The sequence below is a fragment of the Vanessa atalanta genome, chromosome 7, assembly GCF_905147765.1.
Source record: "Vanessa atalanta chromosome 7, ilVanAtal1.2, whole genome shotgun sequence".
NCBI lineage: Eukaryota > Metazoa > Arthropoda > Insecta > Lepidoptera > Nymphalidae > Vanessa > Vanessa atalanta.
In genome coordinates, this window is record NC_061877.1 from 2,490,310 (window position 1) to 2,518,237 (window position 27,928).

General features: G+C 33.2%; 1 protein-coding gene across 3 annotated transcripts; it reads right to left on the reverse strand.

Annotated features, from left to right (window-relative positions):
• On the reverse strand, nt 1–27,889 carry LOC125065493 (fatty-acid amide hydrolase 2-A-like). Of its 3 annotated transcripts, XM_047673133.1 has the most exons (13): nt 27,752–27,889; nt 27,433–27,459; nt 26,886–26,928; nt 11,842–12,010; nt 10,122–10,347; nt 9,572–9,789; nt 6,364–6,475; nt 4,955–5,133; nt 4,520–4,639; nt 4,154–4,255; nt 3,406–3,573; nt 2,463–2,642; nt 1–950 (listed from the first exon to the last, which is right to left on the reverse strand). In XM_047673133.1, the coding sequence occupies exons 4-13, from the start codon at nt 12,007–12,009 to the stop codon at nt 861–863; spliced, it is 1,563 nt and encodes a 520-aa protein (XP_047529089.1). In that variant the 5' UTR covers nt 12,010; nt 26,886–26,928; nt 27,433–27,459; nt 27,752–27,889; the 3' UTR covers nt 1–860. The 3 variants fall into 3 exon arrangements, with proteins under 3 accessions (XP_047529089.1, XP_047529087.1, XP_047529088.1); XM_047673131.1 differs by lacking the exons at nt 26,886–26,928; nt 27,433–27,459; nt 27,752–27,889 and adding an exon at nt 14,321–14,371; XM_047673132.1 differs by lacking the exons at nt 26,886–26,928; nt 27,433–27,459; nt 27,752–27,889 and adding an exon at nt 18,107–18,226 and having other exon boundaries at nt 2–950.
• Between the last annotated feature and the right edge of the window lie 39 nt (nt 27,890–27,928).

Sequence of the window (27,928 nt, forward strand, 5' to 3'; positions counted from 1 at the left end):
CAGTTAAAGATTATTATTTAAAAAAAGTTAAATCATTCTTACACAAATTAATTAACATTAATTTTAGGTTATTATTTACAATTGATAATTATTATAAAAGTGATACATTTTGTTCATTAGACACCAATTTTATTGGTGAAATATCTAACATTGAAAACATTTACACATCAATACACAGATGACTTATATTCTTATAAGTGTTTATATAACTTATAGTCCATTTCATTACATAAATTTCATATTAAGCAAAATACATATTTTATTACTTGAAGGCTGGTTCATTTTATGCCCACGGGATCGAAAATGGGTATTACGATAAAAGGGTTAATGTTGCTAGCATTTTTGCCAACATGCGGTAATAATTTAATCTAGTACCTATTTTTAATTTTGATTTGCATATAGTTAAAGCTTTAATGTAAATAATTTTTATAAAAAAAACATGTAAAGAAAATAACATCTAAATCTTTTGAATTCTAATGCTACGTAGAAATTTTAATGGTTTATTGATTCATTTTTTAATTTAATAAATATAAATAGACATCTAAAATAGTATATATGAAAATATAATTTTTGTTAAGTAAGAATTTCATACTTTGATGGTTTTTAATTTCACTTTGAAATGAGTTTTAGACGTATGTAAAATTTGTCTTTTATAAAAACATTGGTTTGCGTTTTAAACTGTCGAGTAAAAAATCTTTACTTCAATACAGAACACGCTTGGATTAGTCTCCAGGAAGTTAGAAAACGCAATCCAAAATCGACTAAGTACTAACATACTTAAATTACATATAAAAGATACCACGTCATATATGTGGTTTATTGACATTGACACTTATTACTAAATGTGGCCTTAACTAAATTTATGCTGCGGGTTGCCAGCCTCCGAATCCCTTTTCTAATTCCTTCGCAACTGCCAAACACAATCTGTCCTGGTTCGGTGCAGCGATAACCTGCAAGTTTTATTTTTATGTAAAAAAAAAGATAAAAAGCGATAGAATTGTATCTTGTCCATTAGGTTAATCATTATTTTACAGATGGAACGAATGATTGAAGTCGATTTCCATTATCAATTCGTTTAGTGACACTATAATTGATACTTATGTTATGTGTGCGGTTTCTATTGTTTAATTACAAAATAATGATAAAAAATCACTTAAAACTAAATTTTGCTGGATTATATAGCTAAAATTTACCATAATATATTATATATACCAACACAACAAATTTTGTGCATAATATTTTATGAAAGTTATGAAATATCAGAATTAAATATTATCATATGGGTGATTTTGGCTACATTGACACGATATCAACGCCGCCATTTTGTTGACGCTGATCACTTGCCTAGAGACGCCTGTGCTAAACACATCTTCTTTGTTTGCTGAGTGATTTTTATAATTTTGTGTTAAGGTACGTTCCGTTTATGTAATTCCTTCGTTTTTTGTGTTGTGTTGTGTGCGTAGAATTTTATCGATCGCCGTTTAAAGTTACGGAAATTTTAAAATGCCAAAGGCTAAACGCCTACGTGACAATTTTGAAAATCAAAATGGTGGACCCATTTTATCTGTATCACAAGTGCGTGAGCGTGTTCGCTACACAGGCACACTATACACTACTACAGCTCTAGGTATCAGTCTTAATACAGTTACAGACATAATTAAGGACTTCAGGAGGTCTACGGCGAAAACGGCACACAAAAGAATAAGCCGACGGCTTTGTTTATGTAATTACGTTAGTTTCGTCATTACGTAATATTTATTGTAAATTAAACTTACTCGTACAAATAGTTTCGGTTTTAATTTTTGACGTATAAAGAACTTAATATTAAGCCTTAGTATAGGTGGTTAGGAACAAACAGCTTGGAGAGGAACAAAGGTTATGGTAGTCGTTCAACACGATAAAAAGAGACGACATTGAATTTTGCGTTAAAATTTATCTTAAGCTATTATTATTGTGGTACCACAGTACGACATATTGTTATACTACGTTGATTAATAAAGGGATTTAATCGCAAGAAAACTATTCTCTATTAGCGATCTAGCGCTGTATGTTTTAACAGTTGATTAGAACGCATAATGAAGATCTATCGCTTCAGTGTACGTTAATTATAACTCTTACCCGTATTTGAACAAATTTATATAAACGTTATATTCTATCTTGTATATTATGGCAATGAGATATTAATGACTATGGAAATGGTTTTGGCGGGCTTTTAAACAATCTGTAGAAACTTGGCGGGCTTTGGTGGTTTTCTTTTTCTAAGTGTTCGCAAAGATAATTGATAAAAAGATAAAATAAGGACTATGCGTATTTTTTTAAGAAAAATGAAATATGATAATTATGGAAAAAATCTAATTAAAGTTTATACTTTAATTGTACCTGAGGAGGCTTTTATACAAAAGGGATCCATATTATACATTATCAAAAACGAATACTTATAATTATGGAATTCATTATATTACCTGTATGCCGACGGGCAGGCCCCCGTGCATGCCCACGGGCACCGCGGTGGCGGGCAGGCCCAGCACGTTGAACAGCATCGTGTACATGACGCCTGACGCGCGCAGGAACACCTGCTGGTGGAAGTGTGCCAGCGAGTTGTGCACCGGGTACAGCAGCACCCCAGAATCGCCCAGTTTTTCCTGGGACATACAGATAAAGTCACGTGGCGAATTTGGATCAGTTTGTTTGCATAAGGTATACAATTAGCGAGTTCATAGATGGTGGCACAGTTTGGTAATGACTAATAATCTCGTCGGTTCTGTCCAGGTATAGGTATTTCCACGTCAGAACCGTTTGTAGTTATATACTTTGACTATTTATAACACTGCTACATATCCCATTTAATTTTCTAATACCTTTGCTTTGTTATACTATACAAACTATATAATATATAGGCGCAAATTCGGTCTTACATGGACTACTCTCACCACTGGGCTCCGGGCTGGGAGCTCCCCAATACTAGCAAATTATAAACGATCATGAAAATAGTTCATCCATTACATCGTTTTCAACGTAGAGCGCCTCGAATTATTATCGACGATACGCTCTTACCGACCTTAATTGGTTGCTTGATTCTTCGTATTTGCGTAGAGATGTTGGATCACTCTGCATCTTCTACCGTATTTTTACAGAATTGGTTGCGAATTGTTTGAATTAATCTTCGCCGCTTAATGTCACCATTTGACACCGCATCAGAAGTTTCACCCCTGCCACCTAGATATCCGAAAATCCACAACTGCGCGATTTTTAAGGTACTTTCTGCCTCGAAACCTCAAAACTACTCTATGGATCCAGCTTTCGCTGGCGATTTTTCCGAACCGATACGACTTGGGAACCTTCAAGAGAACAGTCTTCACATTCCTTAAAAGCCGGCAACGCCGTAGATGTCCATGGGCGGTGTACCTGCATGAGCTGCCGCAGCCTGGCGGCGCGGCGGCGGTAGTGCGGCACGGCGGCCTGCGGGATGTAGAGCATCTTGCGATGCAGCAGCGCGAACCCGAGCGCCTGCAGCGAGCGCGAGCCGCCGCCGAACACCAGCTTCAGCAGCTCCAGCAGGAGGCTCTTGTCGTGCTGGAATTAGGCGCTGGTTATGACATACAAATAAGCTTGTCATGTGGCCGTACTGAGCAGGATTTATATGAATAAAAAACAATCTAGTGTCTACGATAGTCAGAGTTTTAAATATATAGCTGGATTTGAATAGGTAGGTTGTAAATGGGCCATCTGATAGTATTACTCAAATTGATAACACATTCTTCTATTATATCACATGGTTCATTGCTTAAGTTCCTTTTTTTTACAAAAAATTAAGTATTTAAAAAGAAAAAGTACCTGTTTTAATTTAAATTAAAAATATAAAATCAAATAAAAAATATACACAATTACTTATAATGGAACTACAAACTCATCTACTCCAATATATATATTTTTAATGATCTGTTTGTTTTTAATTTTTTAATAGACCGTTTTGGACACTGATTAAAGAAATCTATATGATGAATCTATTCGCGTTTTGTTATTTTTTTTAAGATAGTAAAAAGAGTTAAATTCAACTTATATGTTTTGTAATATATATAGTCTACATGAAAATAACTTAGTAATATGTTTTCTAATATATATAGTCTACATAAAAATTAATTAATTTACTTACTTTTGGATTTGCGGGATCTTGAAGCATGTTGGGTATATCTTTCATCGAGAAGAAAACTGATACTGACATTTCTACAGAATCTTCCAGCTCTGTAAATTTCTCCTAAAAATAAAAAAAAGGCACTCCTTAATATAATATTTGGGATAAACACACAAACAAGCACCCACGCAATTTTACACACACAGGCACACTGCAACTCCTTACAGTTGCATGACTTTTTTTCTCTGCCTAGGTTATAAGGATGCTGATCCCGAGGTTCCGGGTCGTGTCAAATTATCGTACTATCGGATAATGAAAATGCATGTATGGCTGCACACACATTCCCGCGCGTGCGGGCGGCGGCACCCTGTCTCTGCGTGTACTCACGTGCGCGAGCGCGGCGCCGCGGCGCTGCAGGTGGTGCGCGGCGCGGGTGACGGCGCTCTGCACGGCGCGCGGCACCCGCAGCAGGGCGGCGGACGACGTGGCCTCGCACATGTGGAACACCTGCCGACATCAACTGTGTTTGTTTTTCCAGACACTATCGAATGGGTCCTTTGAAATGCTTAAAAATAAATGTCCTCCTGTTGGGCTGATCGATACTCACATTAGTTAATTGACAGGTCGAGCAGATCTTTATCTGGCGTATGATGATTTCCTCACGATGTTTTCCTTCACCACTGAGCGCGAGGTGCATTAAAAACGCTAATTAGGCATATGAAAAACCAGGGTTGATTTTCAAGGTTCACGTTTAATATACTCTGAAGCATCTAGACTCTTTTAACAATATTTCAAAATGCAATTACGGCGTATCTATTTTACCTTTAACTGATCCAGATGAACGGGCTTGTCGAGGTCCAATAGGTGTGCATTATCACCTGCCATAATCTTCAGAAGTGGGCCAAGGTCCTCAGCGAACCTCGTCATTGGACCCACTGTTAGGAACTTGGCGTAGTTTTCATCTGTTAATGTTGGAACGTGACCTTCGATAGATATTATACCTGGAAGAAAAGTAACGATATATAAAAAAAAAATCCAATATTGCGAAAAAATATGATGAGTTAGATTACTTTTGCAAAAATGTGTGACGAACAAAAATGTTCAGTAAATACTGAGTACGATGAAAACAATATTTTATGATTATTAAATGGATTGGAAAAGTAAAAATTTGGTCGAATAAGATTTACACTCAGGCACATAATATGGTATAAACACAGCATTGCTATTTTGTAAGAACTCACTTCGGAATTCACTTGTGAAATTTTCAAAACCAACTTAAATTGATACGCAATTTTGTTGCGTGTACACTTTAAATGTTATCTTATATATTAATAGTGTAAGCCAATTTTTGTCCCAGTGATAATGGGACGACAGCTGCATATAATGATCGGTTATGGTCTCCTTTTGAAAAGCTCCAGTCGTATGTATATGTGCAGAAAAATAAAGAGATTTCTCGATTGCAATTTATTAAGTTGTCATGAATTAATTTTAAACAGCGGAAAAACTGGCCACGTAGAGAGCGGTGCTATGGCTATATATATATAAAAACAACAACATGAAAATCGTGCGATCGTCGTCCAGACGTCGTCAGTTTACAACGATATTAAATAAAAAAAAAACCTGTCATAAGCTTCGAAATTTGTAAAAATCTGTTGAATAAACGATAAGTTTCGCGTGCGACCCACTATTTCTTATTATAGTCCATTATGCATGTCAGTTTCTGATCTTTCATGATTGTGTTCTTCGATGAGTTTCGAGTTTGTTGTTACAGAGCAGCTGTTCTACATTTTTTTCATAATAACATGTGAATGTAGTATTATTTTATTGTTGCTTATTTTATTTAACATTCAAACATGCTTATTGGAACGAAGTTCTTTTACGCGCCATACGGACTACAGTAGAGTGAACTGGCAGAAAACGTCACAAAAAAAACGCTATGGCCCCTCCATACGATCATTCTCTCTCTCTCTTTCTCATTGTCTCCGTCTCTTTCTGTTACAGTTTAATATCATACTATTTAAACTTATTTTTCGTTATTGTTTTAATTCACACGCGATTTTAAGTAACAATTTCATATCATTGAATTATTCACAAATTTTATTAATTTATTTCTCCGTGTCTGACATTTAATCCATAATAAATAGCAAAAGCAACTTCGTTCCAACCGGATGTCCCACGATACTCGTGTTTTTTTTTATTTCACATGATTCTGAAATAATTAAGAGATTCACCTGGCGTGGGTTTGTGTCCGTACACGCCGCAGAAGGCAGCGGGGATGCGGATGGAGCCGGCGATGTCCGACGACACAGAGAGCGCGGATGCGCCGCAAGCCAGCAACGCGGCCTGTGTTCATTTAGTTATAAGTCAATGTAAACCAAGATACTGACCAGTGGATAGATGGATAACCAGTGGATGTTCCTAAACTATGACAGCTCTCTTAAAATAGTAATCGTGTGTCGAAAGTTTTCCAAGACGCTCATACGTAATTTGCATCAAGGTATCCAAGTACCATTTTCAAAACAGATAAATAATATATGTAGATATGGTCATTGTACCCAGTTAATTGATTTAATATTATTTGAGAAAAATAGTACAAAACCACTGATATTCTAGTCTCTTTCAATGAATTCTTTATCGATGGTATATTTACAATAATTGTAAAATGACAAATCAAAAGCGCCCGTAAGAACAACTAAGGATCTTTTCACTCACGAAGGCGCACCCTTCCACGTTAAATTAATTATTTTTGATAAAATAATCTCTACAAATATAATCTCAATTGTATTTTTTTGCTGTCGTTACTTTTAGTCGTATTACGCACATACTAATGCAAGCCGATACTCATTTAACGTAGAGGGGCGCGCCTTCCAAAGGAACAAATCTGTATTTCGATTCGATTACGATCTTACGGGATCAAAATTACATCATACCTGACAAGTGTATCTGTGAATTCTAACAAATGAGTATACCGTCGACATAAACATTAAATGGCTGACTTTATATTGAGAGACAAGGCTTGTATTGTTAAGTAAAAACAATGTACGTTATAAAGTTATTTCTGGCATTCATACGAACTGCGTGTTTTGTGTATAATATTGAATTACTAATACACTTTACGTATACAATGCATAACCTTGTCTGTTACAATTTTATTCGCGCGTTTGCATACTATGTACTTATAACGAATGTTTCGACTTTGGTCTGACCTCTTAGTCTAGTGGATAATTTATTTGACTATGGATTGCGAGATCATGAATTCAAAACGGGAGTCGAGCGTTTAATTTTGTCTAATAGCGTTTGAATTAAACGGTAATGCATTTACCGCAGTCAGGATTTGAATTAAATCTAATCTTAATTTGGAACGCACTAATTGGATGTTAACGAATCAGTTTTTCGGAAACAAAACACGTTAACGATGAATTGGTTCAATCTTACAGATCACGAAACAGATCAAATATCAATAAAAAATAGTCACACATTAATTATAATAAATAATAATAATAAATATTGGATATATACATTATTCTGATCCCAATGTAAGTAGCTAAAGCACTTGTATTATGGAAAATCAGAAGTAACAACGGTACCACAAACACCCAGACCCAAGACAACATAGAAAACTAATGAACTTATTCTACATAGACTCGGCCGGGAATCGAACCCGAGACATCGGAGTGGCGTACTCATGAAAACCGGTGTACACACTATTCGATCACGGATGTCGTCAAAGTAAGTAAGTAAGCATCCAGATATTCTAACATTATATAGCTAATGGTAAAGAAATAATTACTAACATGTAAATAATATGTATTCGTTTTATTGTTTGCAATGAACTGATGACTTAGTTGATGTCATTTTATAATAAATACTTATATTTATTTATTCTAACTATTTACGTACGGGTACTAACAGAGTTTCTTATAGTAAGTTCCAATTAGTTTCGTCGTGTAGTATTACTATCTTCGATGGTTAACGACCAATTGACACGTCGTTATTCAATTTAAGAGAACCAGTATGGCACAGTGACTAGAACACGAATCTTAACCTAAGATTATGGGTTCGAAGCCAAGTCAAGCACCACGGAATTTGAAGTGTATTTGAAGGGAGACTGTTACCCAGCTCAAATGGAGCTCGATATAATAAGTTCTAAAAACTTTCCTTCGACATGAGAGGCTTTTGCTCTGCGGTGGGAATTTTAGTCTGATTCTTTACTTTTTATAATTTTTCGATAAACTAGTTTAGAATTATAAAGCAATCCATATATAGTCGATGCGATGCCAACTATGGAATTGTGTTGTCTGTCCCTGTGATTGAAGTGATATTTTATTCAAATTTCAACCTAAGCAATACATTTGTATATTTGGCGGCTACCGTTTACTACTCATTGTTCTAATGGCTAGCTTACAAGGCTGAACTCATATTTTCACTTTAGATTTTAAATTAAAAAAAAAAAAACAACTCATAATAGACATGACATATACATTATTAATATTATAAATTCGAAGTTCCTCAATCAGGCCTGAATAAATCTGTATGAAATTAGACAAAGAGATTGATAACGATTAAAGTCTATAATAGCACACAGGTTACTTTTTTATCTAGAAAAAAATATCTATCACGCCTATCGTTCCCTATCACACGCGGGTGGTACCTCGTTAATTATATTTACGGAAATATATATTAGGAATACTATACCTAACTAGAAATTAAAATTACCAATTGTCTATGATCTCTATAAATTTTAAATTGCCAGAGGGCTGCGTGAGTAGTCTCTAGTGTCGGATGCCCTTACAATAATATAGAAAACAGGGATATTGTTAATTAGCTAGTCAATTAAACTATTATCAATGTTTCGTAAACTAATTTCGATATAAACGGCATTTTATCGGCCAGGATGAGTCCATTTTATTGCATAATATGGAAATCATGTTTCCTTTGGTTATGTAATTTTGTAAAGGTCACATACGATACGATGTTCCAATTGTAATTAAGAATACTACGTATTTTGTTTGTACGAATTCATTAGTAATTTCGATATTTCTGTATTTGAAGTTTATTAATAATGTTACACAAGAACATGAAATTTACGCTTGATACAACAAATTTAAATTAAAAGCGAGCGAAACTGCGATGCGTAGCTATTTTTGTAATCATACTAGCTGAACCAGCGGCTTCACCCGCGTGGATAACTTGTCAAGAAAATCCATTGCCATCGTGATATTTTGAAGTTTATAACAATTTATAATAAAATTGCATATTTTATAAATATAAAATGTTTGAGTCTAGTGTCGAGAGTCTTGAACTGGATCAAAAAATCTCTGATATTATTACTGCTTATTTGTCGCGAAAAGCCTAAAATATAAGATTACTTAAGTTCGTTTTCATATTTCTAGCTTGACAAAGTATATCAATACGAGTCTTAATATGGAAACACCTCACCTCTCCTCCTGACGATCCACCAGCGGTTCGGTTCAGGCAGTATGGGTTGTTGGTGGTGCCACGCAACAGGTTGGTGGTTTCCCAGCCTAGGCATAGCTCGGGCGTGTTAGACACGAGAAGTGGTATGATGCCGGCGCGACGTACCGCACGCACACCTCCTCCATCTGAGGTCGCGCGCCGGCCTGCGTGCTCCAGGCAACCCACGGCGTTCGATAGACCTAGTTCAGTCAGAACGTACTTAACCAAGTATTTTAGAGCGAGTAGAATGGTCGTAAGAAGCTGATTAGATAGTCAGATAGTCTAAGTTAGTCAATGTTAGGGCTTCATCTAATTAGCGACCCCGATTAAGGAATTTGGCTTCTTTAATAGTGGCTCGGTCACGAAATGATCATAAATTATCATTGACTTTTAATATTTTGACACTACAGAGAGTAGCGAGAGTTACTTATAAACTAAAACATACAATATAGCAAAGGTAAATTTGATACGTTACTCATGATCAAACCATTAAATATATTACGTTACATAAATGTTAATCAACAAAACTTACCAGCAAGCGAACAGCTCTCCTTTACAGTACAAGGAACTCCTAAAAATGGTTTATCAGCTATCAATTTATCTAAATTTCCTCTGATTCTCGCTTCTGAGATCAATCGGTCAACTTCTCTAGCATCGTTCAACGCGTCACGATAGCGCTCATCGACGACAGCGTTCAGTAGCGGGTTCACTTCTTGCAATCTCGTTATGTACCTCGATACTACTTCTTCGCTTGTCAGCTAAATCGGGATATTTTTAAATTTTGTTAATATCAGCTTATAATCTATAAATGTTGTTTAGGAGATTAGTCAAATAGTGCTGTCTTGTTCTTTTGAATTCAAAATTAGTAATGAAAGAAAGAGATAAATTTGTGATTAACTTAACAACGTTTTTAGTATCATTTAAAAATGATATATACCGGCTACTGTATAAGTCACAATTATTCTACCAAATAACATTGATGATCTATCTGTATGTTCTGGTTTAAGTGAATCGTGTACCTAATTACTGAATAAATCGCCCTTCAAACAGAAGGGATATAGTATATTAGATATTCTCATGGTGACCAATAATGTATGGGTGAAAATAAATCGATGCTGGAAAGAATAATTTCGATAATACTTTCTAGCTTTTATATAAGTGGATGACATATTCACAATTGAATGTCATTAATAATAGACTGTAGAAGTTAATCCCATTGATGCATTTAGTTACTAATATGGTAGAAAATAATGTGCGTATCTAATGAATAGTATTAAATAGTTTTTAAGTACTAATAATAATTAGTCAATATATATTCGGAACCGTAGTGCACTCAGTCTAAATAAAACATTTACACACACATCATGTTTCACTTTCAATGCTACATCGGTAAAGCTGTCTTGTAATACAATTAAAATTATTTATTCCCGAGTGCGGACAATATGCTAATGATTTGGTTGCAGGGGTATTGTGCAATACGGTATCGTTGCCAATTCCGTGTTTCGTTGCTAAATAGGTTCTATCACGTGCAAATGTTGAGAGAAAGCTTAGACATGAGACATCTTCAACGACTTGAAGTTTTGCGTTGCACAATTCTTACCTTATTGCAAATATAAAAGTAACAGTGTAAATCTCACTTCTACACATGGCATATTTACATTCATGAAAATATCGAATGTAAATCTGCCTTACGATGTCTTCCTCACCACCATAAATTATGAATACAACTTAGTCACATGAAAATTCAGTGTCGCTTGCCTTGTTTTAAGCCCGCAATCTTCCGTTAATATTTATGTTTTCTGACCACTTGGCCTTCCCCGTTCATAAATATCACTATTATAATTTTATTCTTTTGCTTTTTTATAGTATATATCGGCAGACAGGCAGAGCCTGATGGTAAGTGGTCACTGCCGACCATGGAGATTGGCGCCGTAAGAAATATTAACCATTCTTTAGATAACCAATGCGCCACCAACCTTCGGAAGTAAGATGTTATGTCCCTTGTGCCTGTGGTTACAGTAGCTCACTCTTCAAATCGGAATACAACAATACTGAACATTGCTGTTTGGCGGTAGAATATTTGATACCTACACCCTGATGGGTGGGACCTACAAAGACCAAGTAACGCTTCGCTGCTTGATATTTAATAACTAGAACAAAGATTTTGCTTGATCAATATTTATATATCAGAGAAAGGTTGTAAAATAATGTTATGTTATCAAGGGTACGACTTTAAGGCTGGACCGACTTACTTCTCCGCTGCGTATCGCCGCAGCAATATCTGTAGCACTTCTCAAAAGCAGTGTATCTTTGATAGGAGGTATTCGCCTCCGGTTTCTCGCACGCAGCCAGAAAAGCGGTGCCAAAAGGAAATTTAATACCCGTAGAATGATGCCCACTATCCGCACGCCTACCTCCATTCTGTAAAGAAAGATAATCTTATTTATTCGCTGTTTTTAGGTTTCATCGAACAGTCTTATGATTTGTTCATCATCGTCTGGTCGTATGGTCTGTTAACATCCCAAGTTGGGCACGGAACTCCTCTCCTGTTAAAGAATGAATATTTGGAACTTACTAAACCACGCTATTTAACTGTTGGTGATACATATATCTGACATTTCAAGTATCGTAATGTTATTTTCCTTCAGGGCTGAGCACTTCATGAATTGTAAGAGCCAGCATATTAATCACATATTGCTATTTGTCCGGATTTGAAGACAGAACACTGAGTTAATATTCCATGTGTCATATTATATAGCTAGAAACAGCTAGAACACTGTGACTCGACTTCAAAGAAAATGTTATTTTTGTAATACTTAATTTACATAAAATTCTAAGTGTACTTTTAACATATAAGATCTAATATTTATTTCTAAACAAGGAATATGACATAGTTTAAGTACATGAGCAAATAATAGCTAAAATGATTAAAAATAGTTCAAGCTTATGTTTAGGTAAAGTAAGGGTTAAGTTTAACAGAAAGGTTAAATATTCAATATTAAAATAAAGCTATTCTCATATGAAAAAAGTTTGTTTATTTATCAAATTAGCTTTATTCCTATTACTAGCTACTACTTTGTTAAACATACAAAGAACGAATCATGTAATAAATTTAAATGGGGAAAACTGTGAACCTTCAATTTGTCCCAACTGTTAAAATATATCGCGTGACATTAAAATTCTGTTAAGCTTCAGACCGAGTTACAAACAAATCGGAAAGAGTGAAGTTTGGCCGAAGATAACCTAGTTGTGCGTCCCTATTTCGTATGAGTAAAATTCATAGTAGTTCCCCCCATAAAGTTGAATTCAATTTACATTACGTTACATTTCCCCCATAAAGTTGAAATTTCTATAAATCCTTTAATAGTGATGTCGCGGTAAGAAAAACAATGGTAAATTTCTATTCCTATAGTTACAGAGTTCTCCTGATGGTTCAGTCAATGATAATTTGTTTATATGCATAAAGAGTAACAATGTAATTACAGTAATTTGCCATAATAACATCGCTTCTACCTTAATTAACTACCTTCATTCGTATTAACCGCTTACTAGGAATTTTTATACAGTTACAGTATTAAAATACCTCGTAATGGAATTCATGTTAAAATAAAATGGCTCAAAGACTTCTACAATAAAATATATTAAATAATGGAAATAAGTGTTATTATCTGTGTATGTGTGTGTGCTGTATTGATGTTATAGATATATTTTTAATATTTTTTTTTTTCAGTAACGAAAATAAAATAAAAAATACTGTAAAAAATCATGATAATAGAATAGTTAATGATAACATTTTCAAGTTTTTATGCGTAACCTTTACAACTCAAATGGTTTATGTTTATTTCTAAAAGATTGATAATTTCTGTTTCGTGACTAATAATTTCTATTCTAGTGAAAAAAAAAAATTATACATTTGGCTGATACATGTATAGATACAATGATTCTAAAACATCTTACTTACTATTTATTACTGTGGTTACGTTCACCTATGATCTCCAATGAGTAACACGATATATCTACATTTTATCAGATTTATTTTGAACATTTAATATTTAGCTGAATTTTAGCCTGTTTTTTTTCATATGAGTATGTTTTTTCAATTAAAAACAAAAGTGATTTTAATTAGGCCTTTAAGTTACGGAAGATATGTACAAAATATATTGGGGGGTTTCTAGATTAACTTGCTTAAATACTTGTGATCACATATTTTGATGTTAATATCCATATAGTTGAAGGGAGAGGAGACCTTTATTCCAGCAGTGGGACATTTACGGGATGCTAATGTATGTATGTATCCATATAGTAGTAACATTAAAATGCAAATAGAACATTTCAACCAGCGGAACATGCGTTCCATCTTTTATGAGGATTCTGTTTGTATACACTACCTCCTTGATCTAGCTTGAAGTCTGAAGTAATTGTGAAAAAACCCACTGTTGGGCTAAAGGCCAACCTCCCCTCTCCCTTTGAGGAGTTGGTTTGGAGTATATTTTACCACGATGCTCTAATGCGGGTTGGCGGAATACACATGTGGCAGAATTTCGTTGAAATTAGACACAGACAGGTTTCCTCACGATGTTTTCCTCACTGAGCCATCTCGGCGCACATAAAAAAATGTACATAGGGTTATTCTGTCAAGAAAATCTCTGTAGTAGCCCGCAAGATGTAAGTTGAATAGTGCCTGTCTCCTGAAGCACGTAAAGCCGATTTACGAAGTAATAGAGAGTGTACCTGTGTTGACGAACAAGCTGGTGCATTATAATACGGGCTCGTAGCTAGCCGTCTCCGTTCAGAATGGTCGCTGTGACCGGAATCGGTCAGGAAGACATCGGCTTTATAAACCTTTGAAAATACCTTGTATAACTATTCATCCTTTCACAATTTCATCGTTTTATTTTGGATGAGATCTGTTATTATATTTTAAAATCATAATAAGTAACATAACAATGAATCGGAACGAGTTCGTTTACTTACACGTAGTTGACTGAATGTATCACTAAATGTATCCACTTAAATTACAATTTAACTGAAATTGGTTCGTGATATTATGCCAAATTGGGACAATTGACAAAGAGTACGAATATAATAATCATTCACAATACTGCAAAATATGTAACATTTTATATTACAGCAGCATATACAGATTTATGCGAAGAACTTTCAACATACACCCATACATACGTCTATAAAAAGTTGTTCGAGAGGTAGCATCAGTTTGCAACTGCGTTCCTAACTCAACTAACAATCTGATAAGGAATATTCTACTTATACTTTAAGTACGTGATAATAGAGGATTATATAAGTCTTGATTCAGGTCTTAGCCGATTTAGAAAATGAGGGTTCTTCGTATGGTATTAAAATACAGGTTTATTGCTAATTACGTATGTCATAAAACTGCATTTTAGTACCCACTATTTTCATTAAAAGGCCCGCTAATTAATTAACAGAAAACGTAAAACATAACTGTATGTTGTGTATGTTAACTTCGATTCACAAAAGTAATTCGTAAAAGGGTTGATTGCTAATGAACAGAAGATATTTAAAAACTATACAAAGTTAAAAGTGCATAGACCTACCGCCAAACAACAGTACTCAGTATTGTTGTGTTCTGGTTTGAAGGGTGAGTAAGCCTGTGTGTCCAAACACAAGGGACATAACATTTTAGTTCCTAAGGTTGGAGGCGCATTAGCGATGTAAGGTATGTTTAATATTTCTTACAGCGCCGTTGTCTAGTAGCGGTAGCATCCGCCTTCCAAATGACAAAAAAGGAATACAATTTAGATTGTATTTGTATTTTTATAGTATAAATATACAATAGTTCATTTCATTTCATAGCCTTTAAACATGTATACAGAAAAATATGAATATTACAAAAAATGAAGTATTTAAACTAAATTGCAAGAACATTTAAACTTTGATCGCGTAAATGGCTATGCTTTCAAGAAACATACAACATTTCCCTCCGTATTCATTTTTGCTATGTATTTTCATCACGATTGTATACTGTGAGGCTGTCAGCCTGCGATGCAATCTTACAATACAAATACAAAATGTGAGTATTGTATATTATATTATTGTACGGAGATGATTTTATAGCGCTACCGCGTCTCTGTTATAATAAAGTCGAAGATTAAATTTTAGTCATGGCATTTTATTATTTATTTAGGTAATTATATTAATAACTTTTACTTTAGTTGGTGATAGGGCTTTTGGGTGGATACCACCCATTCATCAGATAATCTACCGCCAAACAGTAGTACTTAGTATTGTTGTGTTCCGTTTTGAAGGGTGAGTGAGCTAGTATAACTATAGGCACAAGGGACATAACATCTTAGTTCCCGAAGTTGTTGGCGCATTGGTGATGTAAGGAATGGTTAATATTTCTTACAGCGCCATTGTCTATGGGCGGTAGTGACCGCTTACCATCAGGTGACCTATTGGCTCATACGATACCGATATCATAAAAAAAACTTCGTTGCTTTAATTTAAGCAGACGAACACCATCGCGGAGCCAAGACATGTTCCTAGCAATTACGTTCGTACCTTATTCAATATTCCAACATGCTACTTCGAGGCGGTTTGTTGACACAATGTCAATTTCCATATGATGTTTCCCGTCAGCAACATGCACGATATTAATTATAAATACAAATTGAGTACACAAGAACTCAGTGAGCTCGGATAGAATACACGAATTTCGGGTAAGAGCCAGGTGTTCTATGCAATGCTATGATTACTATTTAATTTATATGTGTTATCATTGCACATGTTACTTACTATGGATGTGTATGAATATAGGTGTATAGTATGTCTGTATGATTGTTTTGTTTCTCCAATACCAATTTACTGGTGAATAATGGTGTTAGTTTTGCTTTAAGAATCACGACAAAAACCTTCAAAATTATTTAACAAAATAAATTAATAAATGCAATAACCGAGAGAATAGATGCTTAGTGGCTAAGTGATTAAAACATGTGTTTCTTGATCAGAAATTGTGTGTTCAAATCCGCTCAAGTAGCACTGAATTATCACGTGCATACCTTCATATTTCGGTTAATATTTTAATCGAAAACCTTCCCTTTAAGAATATAAGTGGCTTAGGTGCAGCCGTGGAACATAGGCAGTTTATTTGCTTTACTTTATTTAGTTGGTCCTTCGTGCACTAGCGGAGCGATTGATCGACGTTATTTTTAGATAGAGTTTGTGTTCCAGAGAGTGACAATGGCTAAGGATTTATGTTCCAAAAGCGCCACGACAGCGAGTTGAAAAATTTCGATGAAATTTTACCAATACGACTCTGTCGTTTGTTCTAACTTGCAGAAATATTCTATTCCATCTAAACTGGTAACAGATGCCATAATCTATTAACTTTACCCACGTGGCATTTCGTAATCGGATTGAAGCCTTACCTAAGACGATTACAGCCTTGAACGAGATCATCGTATATGTTATAGTGCTCTAAGATATTACTATTTTTTTTTACTTAGGACTGCTCGCTACTTATTAATACATATAAGCGTACTATGCCCTACAATATTTAAGCGTTTATATATAAGCTATTCTATGTCGTATATAAGACGTCTAAGTTACAAGGCATAGTAATAATTTATCAAATAATCTTATTACAATTTACATTTGTTTATCAACTATAGAGAGTTAATAGTTATTTTATAGGCCCATTTTAAAATCTTTTAGTTTAGTAATGTTTCATTGTTACATGTAAAAAATGTTACGAAATGTTCCTAAAGTAAAGAATATTATAAAACTAATGAATTTAAAGACGATAATACCCGGAAAAATACAAATATAGACGTGTAGACAACAATTGTTGAAAAAAATATCAGCTGGGCGTCTTTTGCCGGTTTTACTCTGATCTGAGGTATTTTTTTTTTTGAAAATCAATAGGCATTCTAAAATTTCTAAATATACATCTATACCAATATTATAAATGCGAAAGTAACTCTATGTCTGTCGCTCTTTCACGGCCGAAACACTGAAAAGAATTTGATGAAATTTGGTATGAAACGGACCCCACTATATAACTATATTATTAGAGTGGATGCCATTGTCCAATAGTGGGTCATATACGGTGCGTTCTTTACTTTTTTGTTAGACATGCGTCACCGTAAATAATAAATAAATTTATATGCAATGCATGTTACACGTATGGTTTGTATATAATATGTGTATCTGAGCTTATATCGTTTCGAAACTGGTTTTTTTTACTATATCTATTGTTTGTATAATAAATGTCATAACTCATCATTACAGAAAAGTATGAGTATATAGATAATCTGTTATTGCTATTTTAATTAAATTTGTTTCACTATATTGTTTTCGATTGTATGATTGTGAGATAGCTAGATTTTATTTATTATCATTATTCACGTAAAAATAAATTTGCGAATTTATTGAAATATATATATACATATATAAAATATTTCATTGTTTTTTCTATAAAAAAATTAAATGATAAATAATTTATAAATTTCAAAAGCAATTGGTTTCGATACTCACTTTTGGTATAAAAATTAATAATATAACAGTAACACTGAAAAATCGATTCGAAAACTTTTTTTATTATTATTGAACTCCGCGCTCGAATAGGCAATTGTCGCGTTGCCTCGTCGATGTCGCGGTAAAGACTAAAGTACTGACTCCGTTCAGCCTACCGCAACTGTGTATCGTATGAAAAATTAAAATAAACAGCCCAGTGTGAGTTTCAATTTTCATTCCAATTATAAATGAAACACTTGGTTTTATTGTTAACATTATTTAATAATAATGCTTAATACATATGTCATATTTTAAACTTAAGTGGCAATATTTGCATATAAATGCACAGTTAATGACGTGAATTTGAGTTAAAGCTCCTTAATTTCTAGGGCAGTTATCGTTCTGGATCAAGGAAAGATCGAAACTTAGTATTCGAATAATTCGAATCAAGATCACAGCGTCGTGTCAATTGATCGCGTAATATTGCGTCCAAACTAAAATAATAAACAAACATCGTTGATCCGTAGCGGCGATATGAAACGTCAAAGGAATCAAAAATGTGGACTTGACCATAAGAGATAAATGTTTCCAAAACAGAATGAGTGAATGAATTTATTGTCAGTATCATTCGAGATTATGTGAGGATTCTAACGTTACAAACCACATATTATCCGAGGCTGCCATTTCAAAGTTAAGGTGAATTTAAGGAACTCACAAATATAAATACATGAACCAAACTAACATAAACAAATAAATAAAATATATAGGAAATATAACAGTACTTTTTTACTGTACTCTATCTATTTTTGGAACGAAGTTCTTTTACGCGGCGTACAGTAGAGTGAACTAGCAGAAACCGTCACGTAAGGAAAAAGATTTAAAAAGGAGAAAAAAATCGGAAAGGTCGCCTGGTGCCCCCACCAGATGCACAATATATGCACCAGATGCCCCAATATATACCTAGCGAAAGCAAATTCATTCTAACCGGGTGACCCACGACAAATCTCTTTTTTTATTTATTCGATAGAACATTTAATGTATATAAATAATAATAATAAATATTCGATAACATCACATACATTACTCTGACCCCAATATAAGTAGCTAAAGCACTTGTGTTATGAAAAATCAGAAGTAACGACGGTACCACAAACACCCAGACCCAAGACAACATAGAAAACTAATGAACATCGACTCGGCCGGGAATCGAACCCGAGACTTCGGAGTGGCGTACCCATGAAAACCGGTGTACACACTACTCGACCACGGAGGTCGTATATATATAGATATAACATTTCGTTTCACTTTTACTACCTTATGTTTGTTAATTACTCCACGGAAATACGAATAAGGAAATTACTGTTGACATTTCGTTACACTGTATATATAGAATTTTGGTATTTAACGATTCAAAAATTAAAATTAACTCTTCTACTGATTATAAATAATTCTTTTAACACGCTTTTATAAGATTAATCCTTTCAACTATTGATTTTCTTTATATTTTTGTTTGTGCTATAGATGGCAAGCGAGCAAAAGGCTCATCTGATGGAAAACTATCACCGCCCATGGACATCTGCAACACCGTGGGCTTAGACGCGTTGCCAGCCTTTGCGTAGGCTCTTTTCTTGAAGGTTCCCAAGTGGTATTGGTTCGAAGAAAAAGTTTGTGCGAGGCATGCCTTAAAAATCGCGCTTTTGTGGCCTTAATTAAAACCACCATGCCTTATTTTTCAGGATTCATGAAATATGTGAAACACGATAAAAATAACTAAATATTATATCGTCATCCTTGTAGATAGAAAAGGCAAAATAGAATAAAATAAATAAAATAGGGTAAACAGAAAAAAATAGACGCGCAACGAGAGGGACGTGTATCTTTACACGTACACGTGTCCGTACGCGTGGGTGTAATCTGAACTTTTGTTGGTTTTCAACCGTTACATGCGACAGGAATTGCGAAAAGAGTATGTAGTAAGCGCCAAAAAATATTTTTTGGAATGTATGTAAATATAATGAATCCAGTTTTGGTCTCAATTATCTAAAGCATTCAATATAAATAGCAATATAAATTCTTAGTCGTAAGGGATCACTTGACTTTTATTTATTTTCGAAAGAAAATGATATCCGAATATTTTTGGTTAATATTAACCTTTATAAAATAATTTTAATGTCAAAGATTCGCATTTTTGCTCTTAATTTTGGTAATTTTGCTCTGTATTTGCTGCCGTACATCCAAATATTCCTGGCTCTTGCCAATATTTTGTGTTTACATATTTAACAAATAGCCTCTTTCAGCCTCAAGGACTTTATAAAATATATGACTATTTTCTGCTACAATAGGATCATCTTTAGCAATTTAATTTATAGCGGTGAATAATGTTTTCGTTTTTCAAATAACGAACATAAAAAATGCAAAACAGAAACAATTTTCCTAAAACCCTGAAGCTGCTGATAATATTAATTGAGTGATAATATTCTTTGAGTTTGCAATAACATAATCCCATTAGATAAAAATACGGTTTTTATTCACGTCTTTAACGTTACCTCAAGTAACGATTGTTGGTTTCTTAATCAAGAAAATATCAGTTTTCCTAATCAAGAAAAGTAAAAAAAAAAATTGGATTGTAATGTGCTTTAAGAATAAATTCGGCTTTTTGATGGCCTGACGCTGCCGTAAACACAAGCGATTGAGTCTTAAGATCACCTTCGCCCCATGAGGAGAGCTTTGCCAAGCCAATAGTTGAGCACATTACGGGAATGGCCGCGAATGCGTTATATGAACACGATCCCGCTGCCTCTTCGCTCCGTATCGAAGACAGCGATCGCAAAGGTTTTACTAAGTTCGAATCCCACATTACCAGCCTACAATCTCCAAAGCAGCTCGGTTATCTTACTAAATCTCTCAGGTCTCCTTCCAAATGCATAATATCGCCGAGATACAGATCTAATTAGAATACATACTCCATAAGAGATTGACACATTAAGGATCAGCATACCATATAGATAGTTTGTTGATCTGCCTCAAGTCTAAGGTTATTGGATATATTAATAAGTTTCCTGATATCACCGGCTGTTAAGATATTTATTTTAAAGTGCGTGGTCAGAATTTATTCATGTTCATTACATACAAAGATGAAACGCAGTTTCCTCAAAATAAAAATATATATTCAAGTAGTAAATTGTAATATTCAATATAAAGAAAGTAGGCGAAGGAAGCTATTGACATAAAAATAAACTGGGCAAGTGGGATTCGGACTCTAAGCTATTTAAATGGGGTAGCATTCGATATTTTAGAATCAACAGAGTTCCTTGGTATTACAATAGACTCTAAGCTCCAATGGGGCCCATGTAAATAGATTGGCGAATAGACTCAGCTCTGCAGTCTAAGCGTTAAAAAAAAATTGACTTTTGACTGACGTAGATACGGCGCGCTACTCTACTCTGGGGTAACGTTGCTAATGTTAATGCAGAAGAGGGCTATTCGTGCAATCTATAACCTAGGCCCAAATGATTCGTAAATATGTAAATTTAGAGAAATTAAAATAATGACTGTCGCTTCCCAATTTGTTCTTGATAATGTTATGTATGTACGCAAAAACATAAATGTTTTTTACAGAAACTATGACGTATATGCTATTAATATTAGGAACAATAATAAACTTGTAACTCCAACTACCCGATTACACAGAGTTAGCAACTCTTTTGTGGGGCAATGTATACGATTCTACAACAGGATCCCAAAAAACTCTCAAAATTCAATTGTAAAATTTAAAAGAATCGTTAAAGAATGTTTGTGTGCTAAAGGATATTACAACACTAATGACTTTTTAACTGATTGCACACCTTGGGAATGAGATGATCGCCTCCAGGCTGTTTCAAATAACGAAAATATGTTTATTGTGATTGTACATAAAATCAATGCTTGGAAATTGAAATAAAAAAAAACCGCTGAATTTCTTTCGTCGGTTCTTCTCAGGTCCGAGGTGTTAAATTCCGAACCGCTGGTAGATTTTTGACTATCAATAAGTAAGTGTAACACTTCTATATTGAATAAAGATTTTTGACTTTCACTTTGACTTTAAGCGTTCTTGAGAAAATATTTGACGGACTGACAAATAGACAGACAGACAACGAAGTGATCTTATAAGGGTTATTTTTTACTTTTAAAGGTAATCTTAAATAAGAAGCCGAGACGCATTTATTTTTGGAAGTTGCATTGAAGTTCAATTGGTATGAAATAAGTAAATACTTATATTGTTTGTTTTATTAATTTTAAAGTTATAACAACTCAGCACAACACAAATAATCTGACTGAAAACTAATGGAATTTTATAAAACATCTCATATATCTCGGCAGTAACAAAATTGATAACAGTGCAAGCCTGAAATAAACTTCTAGACTATTCAGAGCTACAACTTTTACATAGCATAAACTGCTGTGAACATTAGAATTGTTCATAGAGTTTTGTAGCGTACATAACCTGTTTGCGGAAATTTTCAACATCAAAACTGAAAACTAACGACCTCCGTGGAGTCCGTGGTCGAGTAGTGTGTACACCGGTTTTCATGGGTACGCTACTCTGAGGTCCCGGGTTCGATTCAAAAGTTAGAAATAGTTCATTTATTTTCTGTTTTCTTAGGTATTTGTCGTACCGTCATTACTTCTGATTTTCCATAACACAAGTGCTTTAGCTACTTATATTGGGATCAGAGTAATGTATGTGATGTTGTCAAATAATTATTATATTTATATTAATAAAGAATGTGTACTTGACACGAAATAATCTGTGAAAGTACGCTTTATATCTGCGTGCTTATTCGCTTGGTTATTAAAATGTCACCGTACCTTAACAGTATTTTTTATCACTTATAGTTAGCTGCTAACTTATTAAAGACCTATTAACGACGATTATTGCGGTGCCCTCATGACTTGCTGCTGTTTCATAACAATTATGTTGAAAAAGAGTAACTACTGAGGTTCTTGCCGGTTCTTCTGGGTAAAATCTACATTCCGAACCGGTAGTAGCTTTACTTTAAATAGTTTGTTAAATGGCGACTCAAAAGTGCTTGTAAAAGCCTACTCGAATAAAGTATATTTTGATTTTGAATAAAGATGAAAATACACAGTTGAATAAGAAACTAGTTGTACCCGCAACATCGTCCGTTTGGAGTTCAGTTTGTGACGAAAAAGCAATAACTAGTATACAACTCTATGTCTCCGACATTCAAAAGAGCTCAAAGGATGAAAAATAAATAGCCTAAGTCCATCGTTCAAGCTTGCTCCTTCGTACCAAATTTTATCAAAATCGATTCAGTAGTTTAGCCTTGTAAGCGTAACACAGAGACAAACAAGGGTACTTTTGTATTCATTAAAATTGAAAATTTGCTTATATAGTCATGTAACATAAAGTGAAAAAATATTTTTAAATTATACAAAACTTCGAGTCTATGCCGTTGCGTGTTGAGACTACTTAGAGCTCTGAGATCACTTATCTCATCCCTACTAATATTATAAATGCGAAAATAACTCTGTCAGTCTGTCAATCGGTTGCCTTTTCACGCCTAATCCACTGAAACAATTTAGATGATGTTTTTTAACCATGGCGAAGGACATAGGATTGTTTTTCCACCACCACATTGTCGACCTAGACGAGATCACGGGAAAAGCTATTTTTTAATAAAACACAGGTTACTTTAATTAAACATGACGATTAATATGCTAACGGGATGGCCTGTTAGCATCTTAATTTAGTTGTGCAGCCGTGGCTAATGCACTTTTAATAAAGACTGTCAGCGTCGTAAATTTTCAAGGTGTGTAATGACGGAACGAAGATTATAGTTTATTTCTATATTCTTCGTGATGATAATAATACTAACTAGATGTGCCCGCAGCTTCACGCAAGTAATGACTATAAATATATGTACATATTTAAAATATGTACTGTACAAATCATAGGCGTGGAATGATGGCAACAATGCTAAACACTTCCCCGTTGATTCGCAATTCTGATCATCTGGCCAAAATATATCCCACTACTGGTCAAAGGCCTCGTATCCCTTTTGAGTAGTAGGTTTGGAGTTTACTTCACCACGCTGCTCTAGTGCGGGTTGGTTGATGAACGTGGCGTATTCTCATGCGCCACATGCAGGCTTCATTATGTTTTCCTCTACCGCACGAACACGAAATGAATTATAAACACAAATTAAGCACATTCAACGGTGCTTACATTTTATACAAAGTTATTTTTATTCGTATATTTAGTACTAAAAATTCTATTAATAGATTAAAAAAAATTCAATGTCAATGAGGTCTTTGTTACTTCCGTTTCCGGTTTACTTGAACAACCTTACCATTTTACAAAAACGAAAATATCAATGTCACGAACAATAAAGGTATTAATATTAAAACAATTATTATTTTACGTACTATATGATACAATATACTATAGTATTATGCCTTAAGGTAATTGTAGCAGATAGTCTCCAGTCAGAGGCTTTTTTATGTATATGTATATTAAACTACAAGGATAGCATTGTAAAACTATAATCATTTTTTAAATTAAAACTCACTTAAAAATAAATGAATATATACTAAAAATAAATATATATACTATAAATTTTTTTTTGTTTGTAAAATATTTTTAAAATATTTTTCTGCGTAAGTTCAGCATTTCTTCTTTTTAAAATATTTAAATAAAAAATAAAACGAGCGAAAAAGAGGCAGTGGTTTGTTTTCTATAATTTAGTACCATCTAAAAAACTGCCACGTTGACCTTCATTATGGGAATCTAGGCGTGTCTCTATAAAATTAATATATTACATATAAAAAAATTTGGCTGTCTTGGGACTTCCAGCAGAGGAGAAACGTTGAAACATTTATTGAAATATCGTCATGTGGTTTATCATCAAACGCGTCTAACCTGCAAGACGCGCCTATAGATGTGTCACGTCAAGAATAGTTCTTTTTCGGTAACGACCAGATTTGCTATAGATTTAATACGCAAAAGAAACTAACTAATTAATCCGCTCTGATTTTAAATGGAAAATACTTTAAATACTTTGATTGGAAACAAAAAATATTGTTATATTAATAGCACGGACGTTTTTAAATGTTTATACAATTAACTTGTAAATTCAATAAAACCATTGGTTCATTGCAATGTCAAAAGAAATTTTAATTAAGTACAGAAAACTTTTATAATATGATAATATATATACTGAATTAAATATTGTATCCTTTATTTTCACCAATTTATTAAAAACTAGTTGCCGCCCGCGGCTTTGCTCGCTTGCAAAAAGTAATCTGCGTCCTATCTTAAGTTCAAGTTCGCGTCATACCAAATTTTATCAAATTCACAATTACCTTCGCATTTATAATAAAAGTATATATATAATACGCATTCATACATCTATATAATTTATAAAGTTTTATGGTATTTGTTTAAGTTCAATGAACTTTATAATTGAAGACATTAGGTAAACAACGTCCGTCCTAAAACTAAAACCGAAAGAAAAATACGAAAAAAAAGAAAACTTACCTATTAACCGAAACTATCTTAAACGTTGATCATGTCGTTTAATATTTAAACATGGATTAAACAAGGACTGTTTGCTTTGTAAAAAAGTCTTCGGTAATTAGCACAATACGAAAAAAAATTAAGACAACAATATCAAATGTAAACATTATATATGTAAGTAGGTTCATAAAAGCACTTTTGAATCGACAAGTATGAATACAATATTGAATTACCAAAATGTAAAACAATTATTCAGAATATAAATTCTAGGTTTGTAATCTATTAAATTCCAATTTAAAAGTTTATTAATTTGGTTCAATAAAATTTTACAATCCAATATTTCCGTTCAATATTTGTTTCGCTTTGGGAATTATATTTTACAATTATTAACCTTAGAAGATTAATTTCTGACACGCTCACAATGATCAGAGTTACTTACTTGGTTTCGACTTTTCCGAACGATTTTGTGCTAAATTTGTTGAATAAAACTTGATAAATTACGGCGACTTTAAAAAAATCAAGGTCATCTCGTCAGCATGTCTACTCGTCAAAATACTCAAGCAAATTGAGATTGTAATCAATATCCATTATAAAACTGTCTATATAATATCTCTAATAAAAAGAAAAGTTTCACTAAAACGAATATTGAAACTGTATATTTTGCCAGTTCTGTCATATCACTCTAACCAACCCTTAACCGACGGTCTACGATTCAATTAAGCTGACCAATTGATTAATATTAAGTGTTTATTGTTTAGTCAATGATGAACAGATTTTTTTTTTTTGGAAACAATTTAGTATTTAAATGGCCTTTATTGATTTGTAAATTCAATAAAGTACTGACTTACTCAATTAAATCATGATCAACATCTCTTTAATGACTTTTAAAAACATTCAACTTTAAAACAGGAGTCTAACATATTTAGTAGAATTTGTAGTTATCGACTTACTATAATTTATAAATTACGAAAAATAAGTAGATAATAATTAATTGAAATAAAATATGTAAACAATAATCAAGTATTTATTACTAAGTATAGAATCCAACACACATATTTTAGAAATAGCAAATTCAAAGTAAAATATGTAAATACAATTAATGGTTCTTTTAATCTTAATAAATATAAAAAAAAAATCAACACTTAATTCTGCTATTGTTGAAGATGCTCAACCATTCTTGTTTTTAATGTTAAAATGTTAGTAAATAATAAAATCATTTAAGTTATAATTAAAAATAATTTATAAATTGAAACAAAATTGAAAATCATAAAAACAACTTACAAAATTAAAATCCACCTCGAATGCCATGATGCACCAACTCAAACTGCCAGTAAAAATGAAAAAGAAATAAGTAAATATAAAATTAAATTAAAAAAATAATAATAAAATTGGTATGAATTGTTAATAGAAGCATGTTCTCTGCAGACTATAACTTAGATAAGAGGCTTACAAAACAATACTATCATATAAACTTTCATTTTTTCTCAATAAGCAAAGGATATTATATGAACAAATCATAACCTAAAATGAATTTTTATTTTATTCTTTAACAGTCTACATAAAACAAAAAAAAAGTCTAATAAAAGAAACCAATAATTAAATGTAATTTTTTTATAAAGGTATTCAGAGAGATTATAAAGATTTGATAAATGCAAACAAATAGATTATTTATTTGATATTTGAAATTAATTTATTGTAATATCATGCTGGTTTAAAACATTTCTCAAAACAATATTTTAATAACTTTACTTGACAATTTTTTTCCAGATGATAAAAACAAAAACAAAGTACAACAAGGTGAAAACAATAAATTAATGTAAACACTTACTCAGATTCCTAATGGTTTGTTTTGCACCTGGAAAGGTAAATAAATATGTATATAAAATAACATGACACATCTTAAAAACACTTCAATTCAATAAATATATTTTTTTAATTAAATATACACAAGTATTTACTTTAGAAACAAACATTTACCACCAGAAAATTGTTAAAACTCTGAGAGGAGTTAGTAAAAAATACCTTTTTTTGTTAACTTTCTTTACAATTTAATTTTAATTCCACAAATAGTATTTGATGCACAATTCCAGAACAAAATATCAAAAGGTCATCGAACCGAAAGATTCGAGGTAAATCGATCAACTCACCGGTATAAGTGATACCTGCGCAGAATCGTGAAACACACAAAAATCAATCACTTTATCAAGGTAATAGTCTAATCAAGAGTTAATTGCTTATTTTCTTTGCTATATTTGTAATAAATTTTTAATTATAAGTCCGAAAAATCTTGAACTTGAATATTGACATTGACATTTGACACTGGG